Source organism: Salarias fasciatus, chromosome 23, assembly GCF_902148845.1.
Source record: "Salarias fasciatus chromosome 23, fSalaFa1.1, whole genome shotgun sequence".
Classification (NCBI taxonomy): domain Eukaryota; kingdom Metazoa; phylum Chordata; class Actinopteri; order Blenniiformes; family Blenniidae; genus Salarias; species Salarias fasciatus.
In genome coordinates, this window is record NC_043766.1 from 34,703,813 (window position 1) to 34,730,630 (window position 26,818).

General features: G+C 44.4%; 2 protein-coding genes across 2 annotated transcripts in view; both read left to right on the forward strand.

Annotated features, from left to right (window-relative positions):
* The window catches only part of LOC115382244 (NACHT, LRR and PYD domains-containing protein 3-like), a 42,418-nt gene extending 39,850 nt beyond the window's left edge, over window positions 1-2,568 (forward strand). Inside the window, exons 6-7 of the mRNA XM_030083959.1 lie at window positions 1,324-1,370; window positions 1,543-2,568. Of these exons, the coding sequence (XP_029939819.1) occupies window positions 1,324-1,370; window positions 1,543-2,072 (577 nt within the window). The 3' untranslated portion in view covers window positions 2,073-2,568. The remainder of the gene's footprint in view (window positions 1-1,323; window positions 1,371-1,542) is intronic.
* Window positions 2,569-8,239: 5,671 nt separating this feature from the next.
* The window catches only part of LOC115382246 (NLR family CARD domain-containing protein 3-like), a 39,732-nt gene continuing 21,153 nt past the window's right edge, over window positions 8,240-26,818 (forward strand). The window contains exons 1-8 of the mRNA XM_030083962.1: window positions 8,240-8,406; window positions 13,444-13,836; window positions 16,136-17,960; window positions 20,060-20,233; window positions 20,317-20,490; window positions 23,750-23,796; window positions 23,923-24,903; window positions 25,086-25,087. Coding sequence (XP_029939822.1) covers window positions 13,560-13,836; window positions 16,136-17,960; window positions 20,060-20,233; window positions 20,317-20,490; window positions 23,750-23,796; window positions 23,923-24,458 — 3,033 coding nt within the window. The 5' untranslated portion in view covers window positions 8,240-8,406; window positions 13,444-13,559 and the 3' untranslated portion in view covers window positions 24,459-24,903; window positions 25,086-25,087. The remainder of the gene's footprint in view (window positions 8,407-13,443; window positions 13,837-16,135; window positions 17,961-20,059; window positions 20,234-20,316; window positions 20,491-23,749; window positions 23,797-23,922; window positions 24,904-25,085; window positions 25,088-26,818) is intronic.

Here is a 26,818-nt window from a genome sequence, read left to right on the forward strand (position 1 = left end):
GTCAGGCCCACGTCGTCCCTTCGGGCTGAGCCCGGCCGGGCCCCGTGGGCAAAGACCCGGCCACCAGGCGCTCGCTTACGAGCCCCAACCCCAGGCCTGGCTCCAGGGTGGGGCCCCGGCTGCGCCATACCGGGCGACGTAACGACCTTTGTTCTTTTTCTTCTCATAGGGGGTTTTGAACTGCTCTCAGTCTGGCCCGTCACCCAGGACCTGTTTGCCATGGGAGACCCTACTAGGGGGCATAAAGCCCCCCGGCAACATAGCTCCTGGGATCATGCGGGCTCTCAAACTCCCCCACCACGTTAAGGTGGCAGTTCTAGGGGGAGATATATATATATATATATATATATATATATATATATATATATATATATATATATATATATATATATATATATATATATATTACTTTTGAAGTTATCACACATGTAAATTATACACATATACAGTTTTATGTATGAGTGTTTCATTTTGAAACCTGAACACGCTCTGATGTCACACAAAACAAAGGAGTCGTGGAAGTTTTAAACACTTGAGAGAACAAGCATCATGGTTGACGAAGAAAAACTGGCAGCGCACCTCTGGCCAAAAGGCAGAGTGCTGTGGCGCAGGCACTGCATCAAGTGGGATCAGTAGTATGGCTGCGGAATGGCTGCGAGCTTTGTCCTCTTTGTGAGGAGGCCTCAACAAGAAACATGACTTCTGCCACATATGGTTTAGTTCATCACATTAATGCTTCACCATCCCTGAGGCCCCGACACAGTCAAACTATGTTTTCATTGAACAGTCAAGAAGTGTGAGGGATCCTTTGAAAGCACATTTCCCAGCTGGATTAAGGAGGAGAGGAACAGAAACATTCCAACAGGTTTCATCTTCATCACACTGATTCAAAGAAGCAGAAATGCTTTCAGGCTCCAAACATCAACACAGGGTTTTGGAACAAAGTTTGAAACTTTGAGATAAAACATGAGAGGAAGCTTCATTCATCACTTCAACTTTGTCTTTATCCATCCATCCATCCATCCTTCCATCCATCCATCCATCCTCCATCCTATTTCTCTGTCTCTCTCTTTCACCCTCCCTCTCTCCCTCCCTCTCTCTCTCTGACTCCCTTCTGTTACAGTTGCTTTGTATGATGATCTCCGTGTAGAAATGTTGGACTTGTTCTTGTCACTCAGTCAACCAGTCCCACAGATGGTGGACTCAGAGTCTTTCAGCCTCTTTCTGTCTCCAGAGACAAACTGAGGAGTTCTGCTTCATGTTCAGCAGCAGTGAGGACTCATGTTGGAGAGAAAACCCTTCTGACTGTCTTTCTTGCTGCAGGGTGGACCATGGTGGACAGCAGAGGCTCAAACCTGGGCTGAGGAAGTGTAAGTTGGACTCATCACTGTCCGTTTGTCTTTCAATCAAAGCTTTGGATTCATTCAAACATTACTGTGAAGAGAAGTCTGACAAAAAGTGTTTCTCTCAATCAGGAAGTCCACAAACAACAAATCCATCACATGTGTCTGATCAGGACTTTTCTGTTTTTCTCTCCATCAGATTTCATTCAACTTGAACTGGATGAAAATTCAATGAACAGAAACCTCAAACTGTCCAACAACAACAGGACGGTGACATGTGTGGAGGAAGAGCAGCCGTATCCTGATCACCCAGACAGATTTCATTTCTGGACTCAGCTGCTGTGTGGAAATGATCTGAGTGATCGATGTTACTGGGAGGTCAAGTGGAGCGGAGAAGTTTATATATCAGTGAGCTACAGAGGAATCGAAAGAAAAAAAGGCACTCTTGGGTGCACGTTTGGAAAGAATCATCAGTCCTGGAGTCTGCAGTGTTCTGGTGGAGGTTACTCTGTCTGTCACAGTGGCATCAAAACAATCCTCTCTTGCCCCTCCTCCTCCTCTGGTCGAGTAGCAGTGTATGTGGACTGTCCTGCTGGCTTTCTGTCCTTCTTCAGAGTCTCCTCTGACTCTCTGATCCACCTCTACACCTTCAACACCACATTCACTCAACGTCTCCATGCTGGATTTACAGTGTGGAAAGGTTCTTCAGTGAGTCTGTGTCCTCCGTGAGAAGGACAGTCTCTTTATCTGACAACAGGAAGCAGGAGAAGTCTATCACAAGGTGAGAGAGGTGTTTCAGAAGGTGGGAGGAGTTTAACAAGAAGTCTACAAAAGATCTGTGCACTGCCACACAAAACTAAGATGAGGATTAAAGGAATACTCCAAAATTTTTGGACCCACGCCCTATCCCTATCATTTTTATGGTGAGACAAGATAATACATACATTTATTGTCTCTCTGCGTCCAGCTGCTGGCTCCCAGCTGTTAGCATCATAGTTAGCTTAGCTCAGCTGCTGGAGGTGAAGAGGAAACAGAGCCGGACTGACGAAAGTGGACAAAATACTCCTTCCAGTGGTCCAGGGGACGGCGTATTAGCATGTGAAATAAATCTGAATGGTTATCAAAAAATTTAAAAGGCGTGTTTTCTTTATACCCCGTTTAAATAACGTTTTGATACACACAGACATGCGCAGCGCTCCGTGGAAGGATATACCGGCGCACAGCGGCCGAGCCTGTGGCTTCTACTGCTGTGCTCCAGTATATCCTTCCACGGAGCGCTGCGCATGTCTGTGTGTATCAAAACGTTATTTTAACGGACTGAAAAGGAAAACACGTCTTTTAAAATGTTTTATAACCATTCGGATTTACTTCACGTGCTAATACGCCATCCTCTGGACAACTGGAAGGAGGATTTTGTCCACTTTCATCAGTCCGGCTCTGTTTCCTCTTCACCTCCCACAGCTGAGCTAAGCTAACTACGATGCTAACAGCTGGGAGCCAGCAGCTGGATGCAGAGACACAATAAAGGTATGTATGCGCTTGTCTCACCATAAAAATGATAGGGATAGGGCGTGGGTCCAAAATTTTCGGAGTATTCCTTTAACCCGGTCTTTCTTGGTTATCCTGAATGAACTTATCCATGATTTGTTTGCACAAAAGTGAGATTGGGGAAAAAGGATATGTTTTAAAATATATTGCCATAAAGATTTATTCCATATTGCTCACCTCCTCCTTCTTTCGTTAGAAGTCCCCGCAAACAGAAATCGATACTTGTTGGACTTCAGGTGGAGCCCTCCGTGCATTGTGAGGAGTTTCCTTGTCTTGATATCGGTAGCTTGCATCTCTTCCAGTGGCCAGGATATTATGCCAGCTGGGTGTCTGATTACTGGAAGGCATTCATGTTGATGGCCTGGACTGCTCAGGACCTGTCTCAGCCTTTGGAGGTGTTTGGCTTGGACCTCCAAGCTGCTTCATCCTGGTTGCCATTTGCCTGTGGTATCCCCAGGTATTTGCAGGTGTCTTCCTCTTATGTTGCCTTCAGGTAGTTCAGGCCTCTGCAGAACAGCAGACTGTCTCCTTGGTATATGCCACATTTGATGCTCAACTCTGCCACTGGCTTCCAATTAGCTTCCACAGTTGTATTCCATAGCCTGATGGAGTTTCCCAGGAACGTTGTCATTTCCCTGGTGATGTTGTACAGTTTCAGGCATTCCAGTACCCATGTGTGCGGCATTGAGTCAGAGGCTTTCTTGTAATCAATCCAGGCAGTGCACAGGTTGGTGTTTCTGCTCTTGCAGCCTTGTGCAGTTGCTCTGTCGACCAGTAACTGGTGCTTGGCTCCTCTGCTGTTATTGCCAATTCCTTTCTGGGCTTTACTCATGTATTGTTCCATGTGCTTGCTCATCTATGCGACAATGATGTGAAAAATGATGGAATGATTTTTATTTCACTGAATAATATGCAATGGTTCAATACAAATGAGAGAGGGTGTCAAAAGATGACAAATAAATGCAATTCAATTCAATTCAGCTTCATCTATGAAGTCCCAATTACAACATGGTCGTTTCTAGACACTTTTACAGAGAAACCCAACAGATCCACATGAGCAAGCATGAGCGGCTGTGGAAAGGAAAAACTCCCTTTTAACAGGAAGAAACCTTTGCAGAACCAGACTCAGAGGTGGCGACTTTCTGCTGTTCCAGTTGGGGTGAGGGGACAGAAAGAGAAGGAGATAGGACAGACAGTTCCTTGTATCTACATACAATTTATATATAAACACAGGGTACGTAGGCTACAAGAGGAACAATCATCAATGGCATGTAGCAATACAATGACATCACAGTAACACAACGAAATTACATTGAAACGAGAGAAGGAGCAGAACTGGGAGCGGGTTCCACATGGTAGAACCCGGGGTTCAGTAAACCTTCCACCCACTGGGTCTGGGTTACCTCAACTAATCAGTGGAGCAGCTGTTTTGTTTGATGCCCAATTACAATTGCACCCATTGGATCCAGGCTGTCTCAATGGATCAGCCGCGATTGATGTTCTGTCTGCAATCCCTCAATCACGGCTTTAATCCACCTGAAAGACAGCCTCTTGGTCCAGGGTTTTGGTGTTCTGACTTTATGGTCTCACACAGTGGAAAGAGAGAGAGAGGGAGAGATCATTTTATTTCCATTGAAGTGGACACAGGTTCACAGATCTATACAATGAATCCACGACTCATTTTCCCAACATCACCTTAAAGAACAGTTACATAATAGTTGAGAGAGAGAGAGAGAGAGAGAGAGAGAGAGAGAGAGAGAGAGAGAGAGAGAGAGAGAGAGAGAGAGAGAGAGAGAGAGAGAGAGAGAGAGCAGGCGCGACCCTTAACTGTAAGCTTTATTGAACAGAAAGGTCTTCAGCCTGGTCTTAAAGCAGAGACTGAGTCAGCCTCCCTTGCAGACACTGGGAGCTGGTTCCACATAACAGGAGCCTGATAGCTAAAGGCTCTGCCTCCTGTTCTACTTTTAGAGAACCTAGGAACCTCCAGCAGACCAGCACTCTGAGAACAAAGCATTCTCCTGGGACAGTATGGGACTAATAGCTGTTTAAGATATGATGGGGCCTGGTTGTTCAGGGCTTTATAGGTTAAGAGGAGGATTTTGAATTCTATTCTAGATTTAACAAGAAGCCAGTGAAGAGGAGCTAATTTTGGGGTGACATGATCTCCCCTACTGGTTCTTGTGAGAACTCTTGCTGTAGCATTTTGAATGAGCGTTGTTTTTCAGTGACACACATCACAATGGAAGTTTCCAATGACTTTTGTTACTTTTGATTTTTATTCATTACTCTTTTATGTTGAGAAGTAGTATCATGTAAGCTCATTAATCAAATATTGTTTTATAATCCCGCTCATATATAATCCCACGCATGCTGGCTGATTTAACCAATAAGGTTTTGTTATGATTGAGATGCAGACATTATCAGCTTTTGAAAATAAGGATGGCTTTGCCGCACAGAAATTTGAACAGGAAGTGGTGGGTTCTCTGCAGGCGTTGAACTGAATGTAACCTCGCAAGTCGACATCTTGTCCTGATTGGTGAAGAAGTCACTTGCAGATCCCACGTGGGCTGAAAGCAGATGATTGTTTTTTTTTCTTCTTTTTTTCAAAATGTGCTGTTGTGTTTTGCTGAGAACTGAGGCTGAGTTGGTTTCCTTGGTAACGAGACAGGAACACATGCGTCAGAGCAGATTATGTTCGAAACTTATATAAAGGCTCTATCTTCCGGTGGAGTGTGCATGCTCAAAAGAGGCTGCCACCTGCTGGGAGCTCTCTGAACTTTGAATCAGACAAACTTTTAAGGTTGAATTAAACACCCAAAATGAGATTAACAACAGATCATAAGGAGTGGTAAATTCTGATCACTGCTCCCCTACATTTTCAAAATGCAAATCAATTCATGGCTGAAATTTAAGACGTGTAGGAACCAACACAAAATCTGTTCTCTTTGATTTTTATTCATTTATTTTGGTGTTTTATCTGTTTGCAAAAATGTCCTCTTGAATTAAAACTTGTAATCCTTGGACTGAATAAAAAAACATAAAAAGTTAAAAAAGCTTCAATACAGTGGTGTCATTTCCTTTGAATAAGACCTGGATAGCTACACGGGACAAGGTTTCTTCAGAAGCGAGACACATTTCAGCCCAGTCTCACTCCAAATTGTGTAATATCTACGTTGGTCCACAGTACATGTTGTAGATATGTCACGGTAAACGCATAGAGAGTGTTGCAGTGCTGCATTTGATCATCCAGTTCTTCCTATGGGTATATCTTCAGGTCACTTGACTTTCTGCAAACCTGACTTTGTGCAGTTTGTTTACATTCATCTCCACTATTAACAACAAACAGAGAGCTCATTCCCTCAGCACATTCATTCATATCGGCATTGTTCCTATTTCACTGACATATCGCGAATATATTTCACTGACCGATAAAGTATATATATCTCACTGTTATATATACTGAATATTTGTCACTGGCATAAATAGTCAATATATTCCACTGTTATATATAGTGAATATATTTCATTGACATATATTCTGTCATGCCCTGTGCCCCTGCCACCATGTGGGGGCGCTCGGGTCCTGTTTTGTGTTTGTCTGCAGTCATGTTCACCTGCCTGCCTCCTTACCACCTAATGTGCCTCACCTGTGTCTGCCCCTATTTAAGCCCTGCTCCCCTGGTGTGTCTTGTCGGCTCCTTGTAGGTCTGTCCGTGTGTTCATGTGTCCTGGCCTGCACCAGCTCCGTTCCTGAGTTCCTCAGTTGTTCTGAAAATAAAGGACTTTTTGTTTTCCACCTGGCTGCTTGCACGTGGGTCCTTCCATCCCACAACCGTGACATATTCATGTCTCCATGACATGAATACAGCTCAGACAGGGATTTCTAGAGCAGCAACGTCAGTCAGAGCGGTTCATCCAATCAGGGAGGTTTATTAGGAGGGGGTGGACAGGTTGGCTCCCAGCTGATCCACACACAACAGTTTCTATTCAGAAGTATTAAACATTTTCATTTTCATGTTCATCTCTTTTACAAACACAAGACAATCAGACCTTTGCTGGCTTTGATCAGGAGGACAAGATCAGGGCTAAATTCATTCTGATTGACCTACGGTGTGAACACTGGCCTTACCTTGTAATTCTTCCAGATTACATTTTGAAACAGATTTGCTCTTCCAAGAGGAGCTAATGAATATAAAGTTCCTCTTGTTAACATGCTTTCCTAATTTATTTTGTTTACTTTGAGTAAACATACATGCCATTGCTGGACTTGACAGGGGGACAAAAAGACAGGTAAAGAGACAGGAAAGTGGAAGAAAGAAACTTGTGAACAAACAAGTAAACAACAACAAAAAAAGAGTGAAGCGAAGGAGGAGAGTGCACAGATATGACGGTCTTTTTGTTATATTGACAACAATATTAATAACAATTGTTGACGATCGGCAACTGCACGTTCATAAAGATATGACAGAAGGCATCCTATGGACTTTAGTTTGAGAATATAGCTGGTAGAGAACTGGGGCTTGAAGCTGAGGATCCAGGTATCAAATTACACCAGAGCATCAAGAGAGGCCTATTACAGATCACCATTAGTCTGACCCACCACAAGAAGACAAGGTAACTGAGTCCACATACACAATCTGTAGAGTGATTATAGATCAATGTGATCATGCAAATGTGAGAGTGATCATGCAAATATGACCTGTGACCGCTGAGAAGACCAGAAGTAGGCCAGAGAGGCCCTCTGGTCTCCAGGGTTTTAAACCAACAACCTGAGAGGATCAGTCTCCACGGTTTTCATTTGTGTCTGTGGGACTTTCAGGAGTTTCTGGCCTGAAGACTGAAGGACGGATTCAGGTAACGGATGATGGTTCATCAAGTAACTGAGAAGAAGAAATGATCTGACAGTCGTCCAACCTTCACTGTTGTTATGAGGATGAGGATGAGGATTTATGAGGTTTTCATCAAATCAGATGGGGTGAGATCAGACTAATTCAGATCAGATTAGATCAAATGAGATTAGATTAGATTAGATTAGATTAGAGCAGCTTTTCAGTCCTACAAGTGAGATATACATATTTACTCCTTTATGCAGTATTATCGTCATCAACAGATAGTTTTATTGATCAGTGCAGAGGCTGAGCTGAGAGAGCTGAAGCTGTGTGAACTGTGTGTGTGTTGGTCTGCTGTGGTTTGTGCTGAGAAGCAGAAGTGAGTGCACGTTCAGGTCACGGCGACTGTTGTTGAGAAGCAGACCACAGACACAGGAAGTCCCGTCCTGGTTCCCCTCTCAGCCCTCCTTCCTCCAGCGCTCTGCAGGAAATGTGATATCTCTGAAGGGGGAGAAAACATTTCCTCATGAAAGAAAGAAGATGAGAAGCTTCCAGAACAGAGCAGAAGACTTTTCATCCTCTCATTTCAAACTGCTGACTGCTCCTTTCTTCTTTTTCACCTTTTCACTTCATATTGAGACCAGAATTCAACTCATTTTGACCTGAAAACACTTCGGTCCTTCAAAGGTATGGACACACACACACACACACACACACACACACACACACACACACACACACACACACACACACACACACACACACACACTGCTTGTATTGAGGCTGTTGTGTTTTCTGTGTGTGTTCAGTGCAGTTGTGTGTTTATGACATGTTTGATGGTTCCAGCTTGAGTTCCTGCAGAGGCTGACATTAGAACAGTTTCTCATTGAGCTCAGCAGGTTTGACTCTGTTTGAGCAGGAAACAGGAACTCTGGAACAGTTTACCTGCTGTTCTTTCAGTCCGACTGAAAACAGTCATGTTAAAGGCAGTTGTTACATGACGGCATACAAAGCAATCCAGGATGAATCCTGGTTCTCCAGGGTCCTGGTGAAGTGGATTATACAGCCTCCTGTAACATGAGGACAAAGTCTGTCTGGGAACTTCCAGGTCTTCCTCTCTGCAGCAGCAGTCCTCAGCGCCCAGCAGAGAGTTTTTATCTGCTGACATCTGCTCTAATAATGTTCCAACGTCTCCAAGACACGCTACTCATAGAGCGAGCGCTCCCCTGGCCAGAGTCCCGCCCCACCCAGCAGCACGTCTTAGTGTATAGCATCGGGGCTCTGCTCCACCTGCTGATGTTTCGAATGAACTGGTGTCCATGTTAACTTGTGACCAACAGATGTTGAAATACTGACTGAAACTTGTTATCGTTCTAGCGGGTCTTATGCAGTTACAGTGAGTTTATAAGTTTAGAGTGTTTTGTGAGTCTTATTTTAACATCTGCTGCTACCAGCATGTGTTTACAGAAATCTGTCACTCATTAACAAGGGAACCAGTTAATCTATAACACCACCCGGGCGGTCGCTAACAGTCTGCTACAAAGCTCTTTGAACAACTGGCTATGGAGGGATTTGCAGTCATCTCTCCTCTCCAGTGTTTGTTCTCTCTGTTTTCCGTCGACTACTTCTGCTTTTTTTTTCTGTCCTGCTTCCTGTTTACTGCGCGCGTTATCACGTCACTGTGTACGAGGGAACGCATGCGAGGAGCAACTAATGCCCTGGTTAATCTACTCGGCCGTCAGCTGCTGTTTATATGAGACCCAGAGCGGGTTATCAATAGGAATAGACAACCTCGTACAATTGAATCAGAAATACAATCCACTCCGAGTGAAGCGGATCCCCTCAGTGTTTATTTGACACATTTACAATCCGCTCCACCTACAGTCCGTTATATACACAGGATGTTTAGAGCCATGGAAACCTGGACCGTCTGATGGTTCAATACTGAGTGAGAGGAACACACACACACACACACACACACACACACACACACACACACACACACACACACACACACACACACACACATGCACCCACAGACATGCATGCATTCCCAGTCGTGTGCACAAACACACACACAGTGGGACCCAGGAGTCTGTAGAATGACACAAAATTTCAGTGTAGTATCTTAAATTCAACAAAGTTCTCAGCAAAGACTTCAACAGAGAAAAACCAAAAATTTTACCCAAGCAGCAGGAGATGATGGACTGTGGCTTTAAAAGGAAGAAACCAGAGAGAGAGATGGATTTCTAAAGGACAGAGCGGTGACAGGTGAATAAAGTGGACTAACAGCTGACTGAGCTTCAAACAGCCAGCACATCTGAACAGTAATTCATCCAAAGAAAACACCACTGACAGAGGAGGTGGGCGACATCAAGTAGTTACTATATAATAGTTAATAGTCATGGAGTTGATTTTGTAGCCTGAATTAACCCAATGAAATTCCTTAAAAGTTACCTGACCCCAGAAAAACCATAGGACAATAGCGGCTAGGCTGGGCTAACCCACTTAATAGTCACACAGCCCAGTTTCAGACCTGGCTGGCTCCCGCAGTCGGCTCCCACAGCTTTGTATTTGCTGCATTTGCTTTGTCCTGCGCCGTACGGCTCCTGGGGAACGGGGGTGCCTACTGAAGCTCACAACATTCATCACACCTTTTGGGAGGTATCAGTGGGCACGTTTACATGGACCACGTATAAGCGGATTATACGTGAAGCTGATTGTAAAATGTGTCAAGTAAACAACCGAGTGGATCCGCTTCACTCGGAGCGGATTGTATTTTGGAGCCGATTGTATGAGGTGGTGTACGCCGATCAACAATCTGCTCCGTGTCCCTTGTAAACGAGTCTGACAGCGGAGCGGATTGAACTGGGGGAGTGTTTGTTCTGCGCATGCATGTAGTGACGTGTGACGTGCCAGTAAACGGGAAGCAGCACAGTCAAAAAACCAGCAGAGAACGCTACAGTGGTTGAAAAACACCATTTTAATAAAAAACCCCGGCAGACAAAACTTTGGAGAGGCGAGATGGAACCAAATCGTGCAACAGCAAGTTGTATAAAGAGCTCCATAGCAGAATACGAGCGATCGCCGGCTGGTGTTATGGATTAACTGGTTCCCGTGTTAACGAATGACGGCGGAGGTCTGTGTAGACACATGCTGATTACAGCAGTTGTTAAAGTAAGACTCACAAAAGACTTTAAACGTATACACTCACTGTAACTGTCGATAAGTGACGTTCGCCAGAACGACTACAGGTTTCAGTCATGTATTGGTCACAAGTTAACACGGGCACCAGTTAATTCGAAACACAGCGCTCACACCGAGACGTGCCGCTCGGCGCAGTGGTGCTGCAGCCCGGGGAGCAGCCGTTCCTTCATGGAGATTTTGTGACATTATTTGAGCAGATATCAGCAGATAAAACACTCTGCTCGGCACTGAGGACTGCTGCTGCGGAGCTAAAGACCTGAAAGTTCCTCGTGAGACTTTATGTGCATGTCACAGGACGCTGTATAATCCGCTTCACCCATGGTCCTTGTAAACAAGGATTCATCGTGGATCCCTTTGTATGCCGTCCATGAATACACTCCGTTTAATACGACTGTTTACAATCGGATTGAAAAAAACACCCATGTAAACTGGACCATTGTAACTACCTTCCCGTTGATGTAGCATCAGCACCAGAGTGTTTCCAAAGGAGAGTGTCAGAGATGCGAGAGGACTTGATGGTCTGGTCTGTCATGGTGATGATGTGCTTGTGAAAACAAAGCCAAAGTGACTGAGCAGCTGCCACAGCCCAAGTGAGAGGAAGACCTTCAGCATCTCTCGAGCATGGCTAACGACCTCGCTAAGTTCATGCCACAGTTGGCCACAATAACCACAACGCTGAAGGAGCTGCTTCATCTGCTTTTGGAAGCTGAAGTTGAAAATCCTTCCCCACAGGGGGAGATTTTTGGCCTTCAAGAGACACCAGGAGGATGAGGAGGGGAGGAGTGAGAGACACCGTACCAGACCACTTCAGAAACTAACACCTGGACAGAAAGTCTGGATCAGTTCCACCTGCCAGTCCTCCCAGATCTTATGTGGTAGACACTGATGGAGGATTTCTAAGGAGAAACTCCTGAGACCTACAGGGGTTCTTACAAGACCTGGAGGAGTGGTGGGACCTCCTGATAGGATGGATGAGTCAACCAGGGACACATGCTCATTTATATGACTGAAAGAAGCTTTCAAATGTTGTTCATGCTGTCATTTTAACACTTTGTGTTCATGTTGTGAACAAAGAGAGGCGTTCAGGTTCAGGTTGAAATGAGTCTGCAGGACTTTAATGTTCATATCAGCGGTCAGATACTTTATGCTGTTTACCTGAAAATGAGTCTGACTTTATCTAAAAGAAGGAGGTAAAATAGTAGGACTACAGGACTACGTATCCCAGAATGCTTTGCACCTACAGGTTGGATGAAGGTTCCTGATTCCTGAATACAGTTTTTTTCCTTATATGAGCCATCGTGAAACATGTAAACAACCACGTGAGCGCGCATGCCAGTTTTAGAAATCTTTTATCTGATGGATGCCATTTTTAGCTTGTGGGCATACATGGACTTTTAGTATGTCTCCTGCATCATGTTTTCTAAATGAGTCCCCAGGTCTCCTATTCTATGACTCTTTGGGGCTTGATTTATCTCTCTGTCAATATAACAGGTTCTAAATTCTGTTGTACAAATTAAAATTAGAATCCGAGTATGGACAAAAAAAAATCTATAAATATAAATCTCATTGCCTGTCATATGTCTGTGAGTTGGAGGAGGGGGGTTGTAATGCCCTGGTTCCCAGGGTATGCACTGGTAGTGCCCGGGAGGGTTTCTGGCCCATCCCAGGTAGCCACCTGTGCTTGTTGTTTCTCGTGGGTGTAGTGTGGAGGGGGATGGCTCAACTCTTGGGCTGTTGGGCTGTTGGGCTCTGGGCCCTGGGCTCTGCCCGCTGTCGCCGCTGGCAGGTCTTGGTCCCCAGGGGCCCGGGCCCTGTGGCTGGTGAAGGGCCAGGTCCCATGGCTGCTGGGGGTCCTGACCGGGACCTTCCTCTGCCCCCTTATGGACTGGTGCGTGGACATCTTACTGGGACCTGGGCCCTGAGGGCCTCTCCAGCTTGTTTCTGATCTTCTCAGAGGTCATATTTGCATGATCACTGTCACATTTTAATGATCACGCTGATCTTTAATCACTCTCCATATTCTGCATGTGGACTCAGTCACCTTGTTGTCTAGTGCTGGGTCAGCCTAATGGTTATCTGGATTAGAGCTCTCATGGTGCTCTGGTTTGTAATTTGATACCTGGATCCTCAGCTTGCACATCTGAGATAACTTCCAGCTACATTTCCCAACAAAAGTCCGTAGGATGCCCTCTGTCATGTCTTTATGCAAGTGTAGTAGCTGCTCATCTGGAGTGTTGGTTCCGATTGAAGGATTGTTGTATCTTCATTCTCTCCACTCTTTTTGATTTTTTGGGTTTTTTTGCTTCCTCTCTCTTCCTGTCTTTGTGTCTCCCTGTCACGTCCAGAAGTATCATATTCAAACTGAATAAAATAACATAAAAACAATGTTATCAAGAGGTAATCATTGATAAATGAGGCCCCAGATCCCTGACTCCTGTCCTGGTCTCTGACTTTGTCTTTTATTAAAGTGAACCTGAAACAACAGACTCATGAGGATTCTTGTTTTGTGTTTTTCAGAGTCAAACATCTCGCCTGCATTAAAGCATGTCAGCACCTCACTGTGGTCTTTCCAGGGATTCTATGAACTCAGTGAAGGTTTAGTGAGATAAATCAGACTCGTCACAAGGTCAAAGATGAGCTCAACTCCAGAAGTCGTCCTGGGAATGCTGGATGATTTAATGGATGAAGACTTTAAAAGGTTTAAGTGGTATTTATGTCAAGATGGGGCTCTTAAAGGGTTCAAACCAATCCCAAAAAGTAAACTGGAGAGTTTGGACAGAATTGACACAGTGGATAAGCTGGTCCAAACCTACAGCAGCCATGCTCTTGAAGTCATGAAGATGGTTTTAGAGAAAATGTATATGACACATATATGGGAGAAACACACCAGAAACATCTTTGAACCTGAAGGTAAGTCCTGGAAACATGAAAACTTGATGGTGTCACAAATCACATTTATAACACCATCAAGTGAAAGAACAGGAAACAACAGAGCTGATGGATTACAATCAAGACTGCAGTAGTGACAAACTGTCTTCTGCTTTTACACCGTTATATTTTAGTCCCTCTTATTAGTATTTCATTTGATAAGATGATACATGACCTTACAGTCTGTCTCTCACACATAGAAAATCTCTTCCTAAATATCCACAAATCTCTAGAGTTTATGCTGAAAATCAGGTTTTGATTTCTGTATAACATTATGCACCCAGTGTGAAAACCACAGTGTAATGAGCTGAAGAGAAAACTAACACATAAGAAAATTGATCCATGATTACGTAACCAGTTAGGGAACACCTACAGTATTTTGAGTGGATTATCGATGATTATACATACCCAAATACCAAAGCTCAGATCTTTTCATATCTGATTATGTGTATAGAAAGTATGTGAGTAAAATGAAAGTCATGAATGCAATTACAGTTCCATGAATCCCAGATGACCACCAGAAGGTGGTACTGAAAGCACTGAATGTTCCCTTCACACATGCGTAGTTCCAGTATGCATACCATCAAGGTCACCTGTGATCCCTGGGTGACTCCAGGAAGGTAATAAGTTCTGGTGCCCACACAGGCTCATTTCCTGCGGAATCTTCTCACATAATCACAAGGATTCTGAGTGACAGAGCACTTTGGAGCTCATCCAGGATTCATAGAACCACAGCTACATTCATAGCTTTCAGTCTATTTCATCCCTACTGACCGCCAGAAGGTGGTGCTGAAAGCACTGAATGATGTATCCCAACTGAGCCACAAGTAATCCCAGAAGCCCACCTCACTGGGAAGCTTCTACAGGGCAGAGGACCATGCCCAGTGGAACGACTGTGGCAATGTTCACTCTGTAAAATCAGGAGAATCTGTCATCCAGGAGGCAGCGGCACATTTCTCATCCAGGGGTACTTCCTGCATATACCAGGTGGTATATGCCCTGTGGCAGAGGGCAGCCCAGCGTTCTGTAAGAATGGTGAATAGTGTCCACAACCCGGTGGAAAAAGCACAGCTTGGAGAGAGCAGAGCCCTTATTGAGGCCCCCATAGTAGACAAACAGCTGTTCGGATGTACGAACACCTGTGGTAGTGCTTAGCGGCTGTAGCTCGTTTACTAGAGTGATCGTCTCACAATCGGGAGGTTGTTGTTTTGATTCTCCAGCTCCAGCTCCCCCTGTCCATGTGCCAAAGTGTCTTTGAGCAAGATGCTGAACCCCAAACTGTTCCCAGTGGATGTATTGAGCGCCTTGCATGGTAGATGCTTCTACTGGTGTGTGTGAATGGGTGAATGTGATAATGCGGTGTAAAGCACTTTGGCCTCTGCTGTAGCAGTGTAGAAAGCACTTTGAAATACGCTTTGAAATATTAATGCAAAATTACCAGATTGAGTTGTTTATGCGAAGATTGCTAAAACGGAACTACTTACTAAACATGGCGTCTGGGCGTAGTGATCTCAAAAGAAAAAGTAGTTCCCAGTATTTGCTTCAGTGTCGTAACGCTACAATATTATTTGTTGGTGTTCCACAGAGTAGTGAATGTGCAGATTATAACGTGTCCACCAAAGTGTTTTGGGGTTGTTGGATTGTGTATTTGATGAGTTTGACGAGGGGGAACACAAATACCGTTCACCTCCACTGTGTCCCGAAAACCTTCCCCAACTCACCTCTGAATAAACAACAGCTCGCCCATCACAAAAAAAGTAAGTATGCTGTTCGAACTGACTAAGGAATTGCGCGAAATGGGCCAATTTGCCAAAATGTTGAAGTATCGCTTTAAGAATGAGTGAATCCCTCATCCAGAGGAGACGCCACAGAAAGCACCAACCCACCTTAAAAGAAGGAGAAAGGTTGTAACTGCCATCGCAGGATTTGAAGGGCAAACTTCGCTGCTCAGACCAATGCAGTTGCAGGGCTATCAGCGACAAAGATACCGTATAGGTTTGTGCAGAAATCTTCCAAGTGATATGCAAACTGCAGGCGAGAAGAAAGGAGGAGCTGAATCTGAGTTGACACCGGAACATATTATCTTCCTTGGGGTCACACGGGGGGCACAGGTGATGTTGTTGGTTTGCATACTTGAACTGTGCATGCACGAAGGGAACATCCAGTGCTTTCGGCAGTGCCTTCTGGCGGTGAGCTTGGATTAAATAAAAACTAAATTATTCTCGAGCAATTCCAACATGACTTAATTTGTTTATTTAATTGTCTCCCAACAAACAAACAGGGCACAAAAGTCGTGAAGAGGATCTGTTGTTAGCAGAATCTAAGAAGTGTCAGGAAGAACTGAAGTCCAAGCTGAAGAATGAGTTCCAGTGTGTGTCTGAGGGGATCCCGGAGCAAGAACAGTCCACTGAGCTGAACCAGATCTACACAGAGCTCTACATCACAGTGGGAGGGACTGCAGGGGTCAATCAGGAACATGAGGTCAGACAGATTGAAAGGACAGAAAACAGAAAAGGAACGATTATCACACTAGACAACATCTTTAAAGCCTCACTTGGAAGGTCTAAACCAATCAGAACAGTGCTGACAAAGGGAGATGCTGGCTTTGGAAAAACAGTCCTGACACAGAAGTTCACTCTGGACTGGGCTGAAGGCAAAGCCAACCCGGACGTCTACTTCATATTTCCATTCTCCTGCAGAGAGCTCAATATAGTGAAGGAGGAGAACTTCAGCTTGGTGGAACTTGTTCATCACTTCTTCACTGAAACCAAAGAAGCAGGAATCTGCAGCTTTGAAGAATTCCAGGTGATCTTCATCTTTGATGGTCTGGATGAGTGTCGATTCCCTCTGAACTTCAAGCACACTAAGAGCCTGACTGACATTAGAAAGTCCACCTCAGTGGATGTTCTGCTGATAAACCTCATCAGGGGGAAACTGCTTCGCTCTGCTCGAATCTGGATCACCACACGACCTGCAGCAGCCAATCAGATCCCTGATAAGTGTGTAGACAGGGTGACAGAGGTCCGAGGGTTTAATGACTTACAGAAGGAGAAGTACTTCAAGAAGAGATTCAGAGACGAGGAGCAGGCCAGCAGCATCATCTCCCACATCAAGACCTCCCGAAGCCTCCACATCATGTGCCACATCCCGGTCTTCTGCTGGATCACTGCTACGGTTCTGGAGAAGGTGCTGAAGAGCAGAGATGGAGGAGAGCTGCCCAAGACCCTGACTCAGATGTACATCCACCACCTGGTGGTCCAGGCCAAAGTCAAGAAGGTCAAGTTTGATGGAGGAGCTGCCACAGATGAAACCTGGACTCCAGAGAGCAGGGAGATGATAGAGTCTCTGGGAAAACTGGCTTTTGATCAGTTGCAGGAAGGAAACCTGATCTTCTATCCATCTGACCTGACAGACTGTGGCATCAATCTCAGAGCAGCCTCAGTGTACTCAGGAATGTTCACACAGATCCTTAAAGAGGAGAGCGGCCTGTACAAGGACATGGTGTTCTGCTTCATCCATCTGAGCCTTCAGGAGTTTCTGGCTGCTCTTCATGTCCATCAGACCTTCATCAAGTCAGGAATCAACCTGCTCGATGTAAAACAGGAAACATCCAAGATGTTCAAAGGAATGAAGACAACACCAAATCTCCACCATCTCCATCAGAGAGCTGTGGACGAGGCCTTGAAGAGTCCAAATGGACACCTGGACTTGTTCCTCCGTTTCCTCCTGGGTCTTTCACTGCAGACCAATCAGAGTCTCCTTCGAGGTCTGCTGACACAGACAGGAAGTAGCTCACAGACCAATCAGGAAACAGTCCAGTACATCAAGAACAAGCTGAATGAGAGTCTGTCTGCAGAGAGAAGAATCAATCTGCTCCACTGTCTGAAAGAACTGAATGATGGTTCTCTGGTGGAAGACATCCAATGGTACCTGAGGTCAGGAAGTCTCTCAGTAGCCAGTCTGTCCCCTACTCTGTGGTCAGCTCTGGTCGACATCTTACTGTCATCAGAAGAAGATCTGAAGGAGTTTGACCTGAAGAAATATTCTCCTTCAGAGGAGGCTCTTCTGAACCTGCTGCCAGTGGTCAAAGCCTCCAACAAAGCTCTGTACGTACTGCATGAACTAATATGAAGAACTGAGTGAGCTTCACATCACGCACAGATAATATGAAGTTTCCAACCAATGTTTAACAATAATATGTTTCCTTTTGTACATCAAGTTTAGTCATCCTGTAAAAAAAATCAGCCTGGAAAATTCAGATTGGTGAACGTGTCAATGCGGATTTGCATGGTCGTTAAAAAAAAGAGAGATTTCCATTTAGAACCAAAAGTGGAAGTTTTTCTGCACACATGATGTTTTGCAGATGCAAAGCAGAAAAACGTCATGCAAGACTCTGAAGTTGTGGTTACAAAATTTGTCTTCATCTTTACACCTCTGTGATTGGAAGATGACAAATCCACCAGATCAGTGAGGAAGCAGGTGGCTTTCTGTCCTGCAGCACCGCAGTGGACTCTTCAAGGGGAGGACTGTTTCAACATGGGCTAAAAAATAGAATACGGAAAAAGAAAAACAGTCATCTCCTACATCCACTTTGAATATTTGGAATTTAAACACTAAAAACTTCCTGCTGTGATTTCCCATTATGTGTTTAACACAAGGCGTGAAATAAAATACAACCATAATTCATTTTCTCAAGCTTGCTTTGACAGAAAACCCAACGACATTTGTTTTCGCTGAAAATGGCAAAGGCGTGTGTGTGTGTGTGTGTGTGTGTGTGTGTGAGTGTGTGTGTGTGTTTGTGTGTTTGCAGATATTACTGGCAACAAAATCAACAGAACTGCTGAACCTATGTTAACATCACAGTTGAGATGTTTCAGTTCAGGCACTGTTATCACTAATGGAGGCCAAGCAGTAAGACAACATGAGGAACACTGAGCAGGAGAAAGAGGAGGAGGAGAGGACAGACAAGCCATCAGTTGTTCAATGAAGCTACAGAATGACTTCAGTGATTTATTTGGTGCTTTCAGGAAACCTCCCTGCTGTTGCATGTGGCTCAGGCCCATCGTTTCACGACTTTGATATCTTAAATGACTTGAGTAGCCCAGAAAACAGCAGATCTCACCAGCTGCAGGTGGTGGACTCAGTGTGTCACTTCCATTTAAAATGAAGAACATCTTTCAGGTTTGTTGTCAAAGCAAGCTTGATATAATGAATTGGACTAATTTTATTCCATGACGTGCAAAATTAACACATAATCCAAAGACTCATTGTCAGAGTTTTGGTTTTCAATTTTCAAGCCAGAACTGGGAGATGACGAGTTTCACTTTTTTTTATTTAAACCATGTTGATACTCCCCTACCCTTGAAGAGTCCACAGCAGTGCGGAAGAACACAACACCATCTGATCCCTGATTGGACAGTTCGATTTGTCACCATCCGATTGGATAGAGGAATGAATTTGAGGTCAGAAATTGCAAATAGTTCAAAATCTTTCACACAGTTTTGTGTTTTGCATCTGTGAACAGTTTTTTTTTTTCAAAGGAACTGCTGTTTTTTTTTTTTTTTTTTCCATGAATGTAAATGTTCTCCACATTAAAAAGTAGAATTTTTGTGCAGATTGTTTTTGTCCATAATGAAAAAAAAATGGTGGACAAAGAAACTCTGTTATCTGCAAACATTCATTAAAAGGTACAAAATATTTATGGTTTAACATTAAGTGCATAAAACTATATCCATGACAAACAGTCAGCTGGTTTTCATTGTTGGTTCTTCTTCAGGTTGAGCGGCTGTGGTCTGTCAGAGAGAGGTAGTGAAGCTCTGTCCTCAGTTCTCATCTGTCAGTCCTCCAGTCTGACTGATCTGGACCTGAGTAACAACCATCCAGGGGAGTCAGGACTGAAGACGCTGTTGGATGCAGCGAAGGATAAAGACTGCAAACTGAAGACTCTCAGGTTCTGACATGATCGGGAATTATTATTCACCACACTCTGTTCTCCCCCCTATTTCTATAGAACACCTGAAGAACTTCTAAATGGAACATAGTAACTTTTGATGTTTTCTCCACTGCTATCCATGAAGCAAACCACACAGTAAATTGAGATTGACATCCTCTACTCACTGTGTTTGTAATGTTCCAAGTCAGATAAGTAGAAAGTGAGTCCATAACAAATATTTATTCTCTGGTTTAATTGTTGGTTCTTGTTCAGGTTGGAGAACTGTGGTCTGTCAGAGAGAAGTTGTGGAGCTCTGTCCTCAGTTCTCAGCTCTCAGTCCTCCAGTCTGACACATCTGGACCTGAGTAACAACGACCTGCAGGATGCAGGAGTGAAGCTACTGTCTTCTGGACTGGAGAGTCCTCACTGTAAACTGGAAGCTCTCAGGTCAGGATCCAGCTGCTGCTTCATCATGTGGAGGATCTTCCTTCTTCCTTCTTGACTTGATGCAGCCGTGTTTGTGTCTCCAGTCTGTCAGGGTGTCTGGTCTCAGAGGAAGGCTGTGCTTCTCTGGTCTCAGCTGTGAGATCCAAGTCCTCCCATCTGACAGAGCTGGACCTGAGCTACAACCATCCAGGAGACTCAGGAGTCAAACAACTGTCTGCTGCTGTGGGGGATCCACACTGCAAACTGGAGACTCTCAGGTATGAACTCACAACAGGAGCTCATCCTGGAGACTGAGATGTTCTTCACAATGTCTCCAGTTGATGATCGGACAGGATTTACCAGGGGGAGGTTTTAATACTCTCATGTGAGAAGGCTCCTAAATGTTAAACACATATGTAACACTCGCTCTATCATTATCACACCACGTGCTCTGTCTTTGACAGGTTTAGAAGAGCACTTTATCAAAAACAAACAAGGAAAATAAAACTATGAATAATCCGTCAGAGACTTAAGTGTTGATCATGTCCTCTCCCCTCTTGCCGCTCTGTAGACCAGACAGAGATGCCCACTCTCCTCCTCCCTTTTTCCTCACCTCAGAGCCACTGGCAAAACACATCAGGAAGAGTCAGGATATTAACAGTGCTATTTAAGACAAGAGCACCTTAGTGATTTATGCAGATGACACTTTACTTTTTTATTTTTTGCCCGGAGGTCTCAGTGCTGGACAGTCTTCCAATTATTTACTCAGTTTGTTCAATATCTGAACAGTGTCAGAACGCCTCTTGGCCAGTCACCACTGGCATCAACTTACAGGTATAATTATGTTGTGGATCAACTTTAAGGTTAATTTGATGTATTTGTTAAAGTTAGGGTAGACGATGTTGTCCAAAAGCACTTTTTGTCATACTGAGTGAAATGCTCCTTGCCCTCTGGGAGAAGTCAATACATTATGTGGACGGAAAAAGGTGCGGAAAAAATCTGACCACTGTAGCGGCCACAGGACAGTAAAAACTCCGACCAATCGGAAGGCACGGACCGCTCTTAAGAAACCAATCAAATCCCTTCGCCGTTCTACCAGCCCCCTGCGCGTACATTTCAATGGCGTGCACTGGCCCTGGTTCAGAGCGCGTGTGCGTTGCCAAGGCGCTCTCGGCGCTTGCGGCTCGCGTGAAAAATAGAACGAAGCGGAGCGGGCGCGCTGCGCTCCTATGCGCATTGTGTGCGGGCAGTCAGAAAGGTTAATGACATTGGAGGCGATCACAAACTCTGTGCGCGTGGCGCTTCCGCTAGCGCACTTCCGCGTCCAGTGCGTATCGCTCCCAACGGGAGCTTCTCCAAAGGTGTGGGAGCAGGGCGGAGCCTTGGGGAGATGCTACATTCGTGCTACATGCCAGTTTTCCAAGATCGTCGACCCGAGCTTTAATGAATATGGTTGATAATGATCACAAAAGATAGCGACTGATTATTAAAATATTTACAATCTGAAAAATAGCAGATAACCTCTGAGGCACCATTTGTTTCGTAGGCAACAATAGTCAATTTGTTGATATCTGTATAACCCAGGGGTGGACAAACTTTTCGATTCGTGGGCCACAATGGGTTCTGAAATTTGACAGAGGTGCCAGACCACGAGTGGCTGAAGGGAATGTTTTGGTAACCCCACCTCATTGGAGAAAAAAATACATATCAAGGGACATGGAGGAAGGATTTAACTTCAAATGAAAATGAACAAAAGCATTACAACATAATATCTGTCTTTGACGCCTTACAGTATTTAACTATTTATTGAAATGAGTCTTAAAATACAGAAAATTAAATGAACCAACAACAACATTTTTTATGACTAACAATGTCTATTTTAAAGCACAGAAAGTTGAGGTCCTGGTGATCTGCAAAAGTTTCCTCCAGGAACGCAATAAACTCACGGTGCAGAAGTCCCTTTGCTCGTATGAAGTTGATGAGTTCCACGACAGGATTCACAACATGATTCAGCTGTAATATCGATTTACATGGAGATTCCTCGTGGATGGTGCAGTGGAGGAAAATAACATCCTGGTCAGGATTTTAATCTTTCACCTTGCTCTGGATTCTCCTTAGCACACCACCATTTCCTCCTGTTAAATGTTTAAATTATCAGAGCAGCGTGAGATCAGCACTGGCTGTCACAACCATTACCTTTGTCACAAATACATCAAAATGCACCATAAATCATCCGGTTCAGTTCATGAGTGTTTATTTAAAACGTCTATTCCTAATTAACACATCCAATTACTAATCGAAACAGATTCAAAGCATGCAAACCATTGGTGTCTGTCAGTGTGTGTGTGTGTGTGTGTGTGTGTGTGTGTGTGTGTGTGTGTGTGTGTGTGTGTGTGCGCAGTGTTTGCAGACGAGCGAATTGTGTGCTATTTTTTGAAATTTTGGGGAAGACGTTAAAGAGAGGGGAAAAATGAGCATCAGCAACTGAATCCTTCTCTCACACACAGAGATAATACAGGCGAGCCTGGTCGTCTCGGCGGAACTGAGGTGGGAGGGGAAACGCTCGCTGTGCGCTTGAACGTGTGTTCCACGCCGTAAAATAAACAGATTCACATGTGGAATGAACAAAACAGCCTGATCCACTGACGAGAGGAGGGAAGACGGTCCAGTCAAGCCATAACTAGCAAGGCGGCTTGGGCCTCGTGTTACTCCGTGAGTGAGATGAGGGGATCCACATCTGCTCAGAGAAAAAGTCTGTGTTTAGTCTGCTGCTTTCCCATTGTGCGGGGGCTTTTGAGCCGCTGATAGCGTCAGCCTCCCGCCCCCAGCTCCACCAATTGTATTGCACACTCTGGGTCCCTCTTCCATGTTTGGAGTGGGCCTCACTAGTGCCATCATGAGGTGGGACTGTGTTATTGCACCACTGTGTGAGCCTCCTGCTGTGGGGGGTGGATCAACAGGAGCTATTGTTTCTTTGTTTTGAGAGACTTAGCTGGCTGCATGGCAATGGTGGGTGGTAACCGTTGTCCTCTTTGTGAAGAGTCCTCAACAAGAAACATGACTTCTGCCACACATGCTTTACCTCATCAGATTAATGCTTCACCATCCCTGAGTCCCCGACACAGTCAAACTATGTTTTCATTGAACAGTCAAGAAGTGTGAAGGATCCTTTGAAAGCACATTTCCCAGCTGGATTTAGGAGGAGAGAAACAGAAACATCCATCCTTCCATCTCACTCTCTCTCCTTCTCTCTGTCTTCTTCTCCTTGTCTGCTTCTCTGTGTCTCTCTCTTTCACCCTCTCTCCCTCTCACTCTCTAACTCCCTTCTGTCACAGTTGCTTTGTATGATGAACTTTGTGTAGAAATGTTGGACTTGCTCTTGTCACTCAGTCAGCCAGTCCCACAGATGGTTGACTCAGAGTCTTTCAGCCTCTTTCTGTGTCTCCAGAGACAAACTGAGGAGTTCTGCTTCATGTTCAGCAGCAGTGAGGACTCATGTTGGAGAGAAAACCCTTCTGACTGTCTCTCTTCCTGCAGGGTGGACCATGGTGGACAGCAGAGGCTCAAACCTGGTCTGAGGAAGTGTAAGTTGGACAAGAGAAGCCTGACAAAAAGTGTCCTCATCAAACTTTCTCTCCATCAGGAAGTCCACAAACAACAGATCCATCACACGTGTCTGATCAGGACTTTTCTCTTTTTCTTTCCATCAGATTTCACCCAACTTGAACTGGATGAAAACTCAATGAGCAGAAACCTCAAACTGTCCAACAACAACAGGAAGGTGACACATGTGAAGGAAGAGCAGCCGTATCCTGATCATCCAGACAGATTTCATGTCTTGCAGCTGCTGTGTAGAAATGTTCTGAGAGATCGATGTTACTGGGAGGTCGAGTGGAGCGGAAGTGTTAATATATCAGTGAGTTACAGTACAATGGAAAGGAAAAGAGGCACTCGTAGGTGCACGTTTGGACAGAATCATCAGTCCTGGAGTCTGGAATGTTCTGGTGCAGGTTACTACGTCTGTCACAAAGGCAACAGAACAGTCCTCTCCCCCACCTCCTCCTCCTCCTCCTCTGGTAGAGTAGGAGTGTATGTGGACTGTCCTGCTGGCTCTCTGTCCTTCTTCAGAGTCTCCTCTGACTCTCTGATCCATCTCTACACCTTCAACACCACTTTCACTCAACCTCTCCATGCTGGATTTAGACTCTGGTTCCCTGGTTCTTCAGTGAGTCTGTGTCCTCTGTAGGAAGGACAATCTCTATCTCTGACAACAGGAACTAAGAGAAGTCTATCACTACGTGAGAGGTGTGTTTGAAAATAAATTGCCAAAATGTTTTATTCTGTAAAGCTCGCCTCCCCCTTCTTACGTCAGAAGTCCCCACAAACAGAAATCGATACTTGTTGGACTTCGGGTAGAACCCTCTGTACATTGTGAGGAGTTTCTTTGTCTTGATTTCAGTAGCTTACATCTCTTCCAGTGTCCAGGATATTATGCCAGCTGGGTTTCTGATGACTGGCAGGCATTCATGTTGATGGTTCTCAGATAATGAATAAGTGAACATGCTGGAGGAGGTTCCATGGTGCAAGACCAGCTCCTCCTCATGAAAGATACTTCCAAACCAATGAGAGAGGGAGTCAAAAGAGGACAAATGAATGAGCGTTGCTTGTCAGTGACACACATCACAGTGGAAGTTTCAGTTGATTTTTATGTTACTTTTGATTTTTATTCATTACTCTTTTATATTTAGAAGTGGTAACATGTAAGCTCATTTCATGAAATATTATTTTATAATCCCGCTCATATATATTCCCACGCATGCTGGCTGATTCAACCAATAAGGTTTTGTTATGATTGAGATGCAGACATTATCAGCTGTTGCAAATAAGGATGGCTTTGCTGCACAGAAAGTTGAACAGGAAGTGGTGGGTTCTCTGCAGGTGTTGAACTGAATGTCACCTCGCAAGTCGACATCTTGCCCTGATTGGTTGGTGTGAAGAACTCACTTGCAGATCCCACGTGCGCTGAAAGCAGAAGATTGTTTTTCTTTTTTTCAAAATGTGCTGTTGTGTTTTGCTGAGAACTGAGGCTGAGTTGGTTTCCTTGGTAACGAGACAGGAACACATGCGTCAGATCAGATTATGTTCGAACCTTATGTAAAGGCTCTATCTTCCGGTAGAGTGTGTACACTCAAAAGAGGCTGCCACCTGCTGGGAGCTCTCTGAACTTTAATTCATACAAACTTTTAAGGTTGAATTAAACACCCAAAATGAGATTAACAACAGATCATAAGGAGTGCCAAATTCTGATCACTGCTCACCTAACTTTCCAAATCCAAATCAATACATGGCTGAAATTTAAGACATGTAGGAACCAACACAAAATCAGTTCCTTTTAATTTTTATTTATTTCTTTTGGTGTTTTATCTGTTTGCAAAAATGTTCTCTTGAATTAAAACTTGTAATCCTTGGTCTGAATAAAAAAAAAACACAATAAAAGTTCAAAAAGCTTCGGTGCAGTGGTGTAATTTCCTCTGAGTAAGACCTGGATAGCTACACGGGACAAGGTTTCTTCAGAAGTGAGAGACATTTCAGCCCAGTCTCACTCCAAATTGTGCAATAGCTACATTGGTCCACAGCACATGTTGTAGATGTGTCACGGTAAACGCATAGAGAGTGTTGCAGTGCTACATTTGATCATCCCAGTCTTTCCTGCCTGCAAACCTGACATTGTTTGTTTACATTCATCTCCACTATTAACAATAAGCAGAGAGCTCATTCCCTCAGCACATTCATTCATATCGGCATTGCTCCTATTTCACTGACATATAGTGAATATATTTCACTGACCTCTAAAGTGAATATATCTCACTGTTATATATACTTGCATAAATAGTCAATATATTCCACTGTTATATATAGTGAATATATTTCATTGACATATATTCTGTCATGCCCTGTGCCCCTGCCACCATGTGGGGGTGCTCGGGTCCTGTTTTGTGTTTGTCTGCAGTCATGTTCACCTGCCTGCCTCCTTACCACCTAATGTGCCTCACCTGTGTCTGCCCCTATTTAAGCCCTGCTCCCCTGGTGTGTCTTGTCGGCTCCTTGTGGGTCTGTCCATGTGTTCGTGTGTCCTGGCCTGCTCCAGCTCCGTTTGTGAGTTCCTGAGTTGTTCTGAAAATAAAGGACTTTTTGAACTCCACCTGGCTGTCTGCGCGTGGGTCCTTCCATCCCACAACCGTGACATATTCATGTCTCCATGACATGAAAACAGCTGAGACAGGGATTTCTAGAGCAGCAGCGTCAGTCAGAGCGGTTCATCCAATCAGGGAGGTTTATTAGGAGGGGGTGGACAGGTTGGCTCTCAGCTGATCCACACACACAACAGTTTCTGTTCAGAAGTATTAAACATTTTCATTTTCATGTTCATCTCTTTTACAAACACAAGACAATCAGGTCTTTGCTGGCTTTGATCAGGAGGACAAGATCAGGGCTAAATTCATTCTGATTGACCTACGGTGTGAACACTGGCCTTACCTTGTAATTGTTCCGGATTACATTTTGAAACAGATTTGCTCTTCCAAGAGGAGCTAATGAATATAAAGT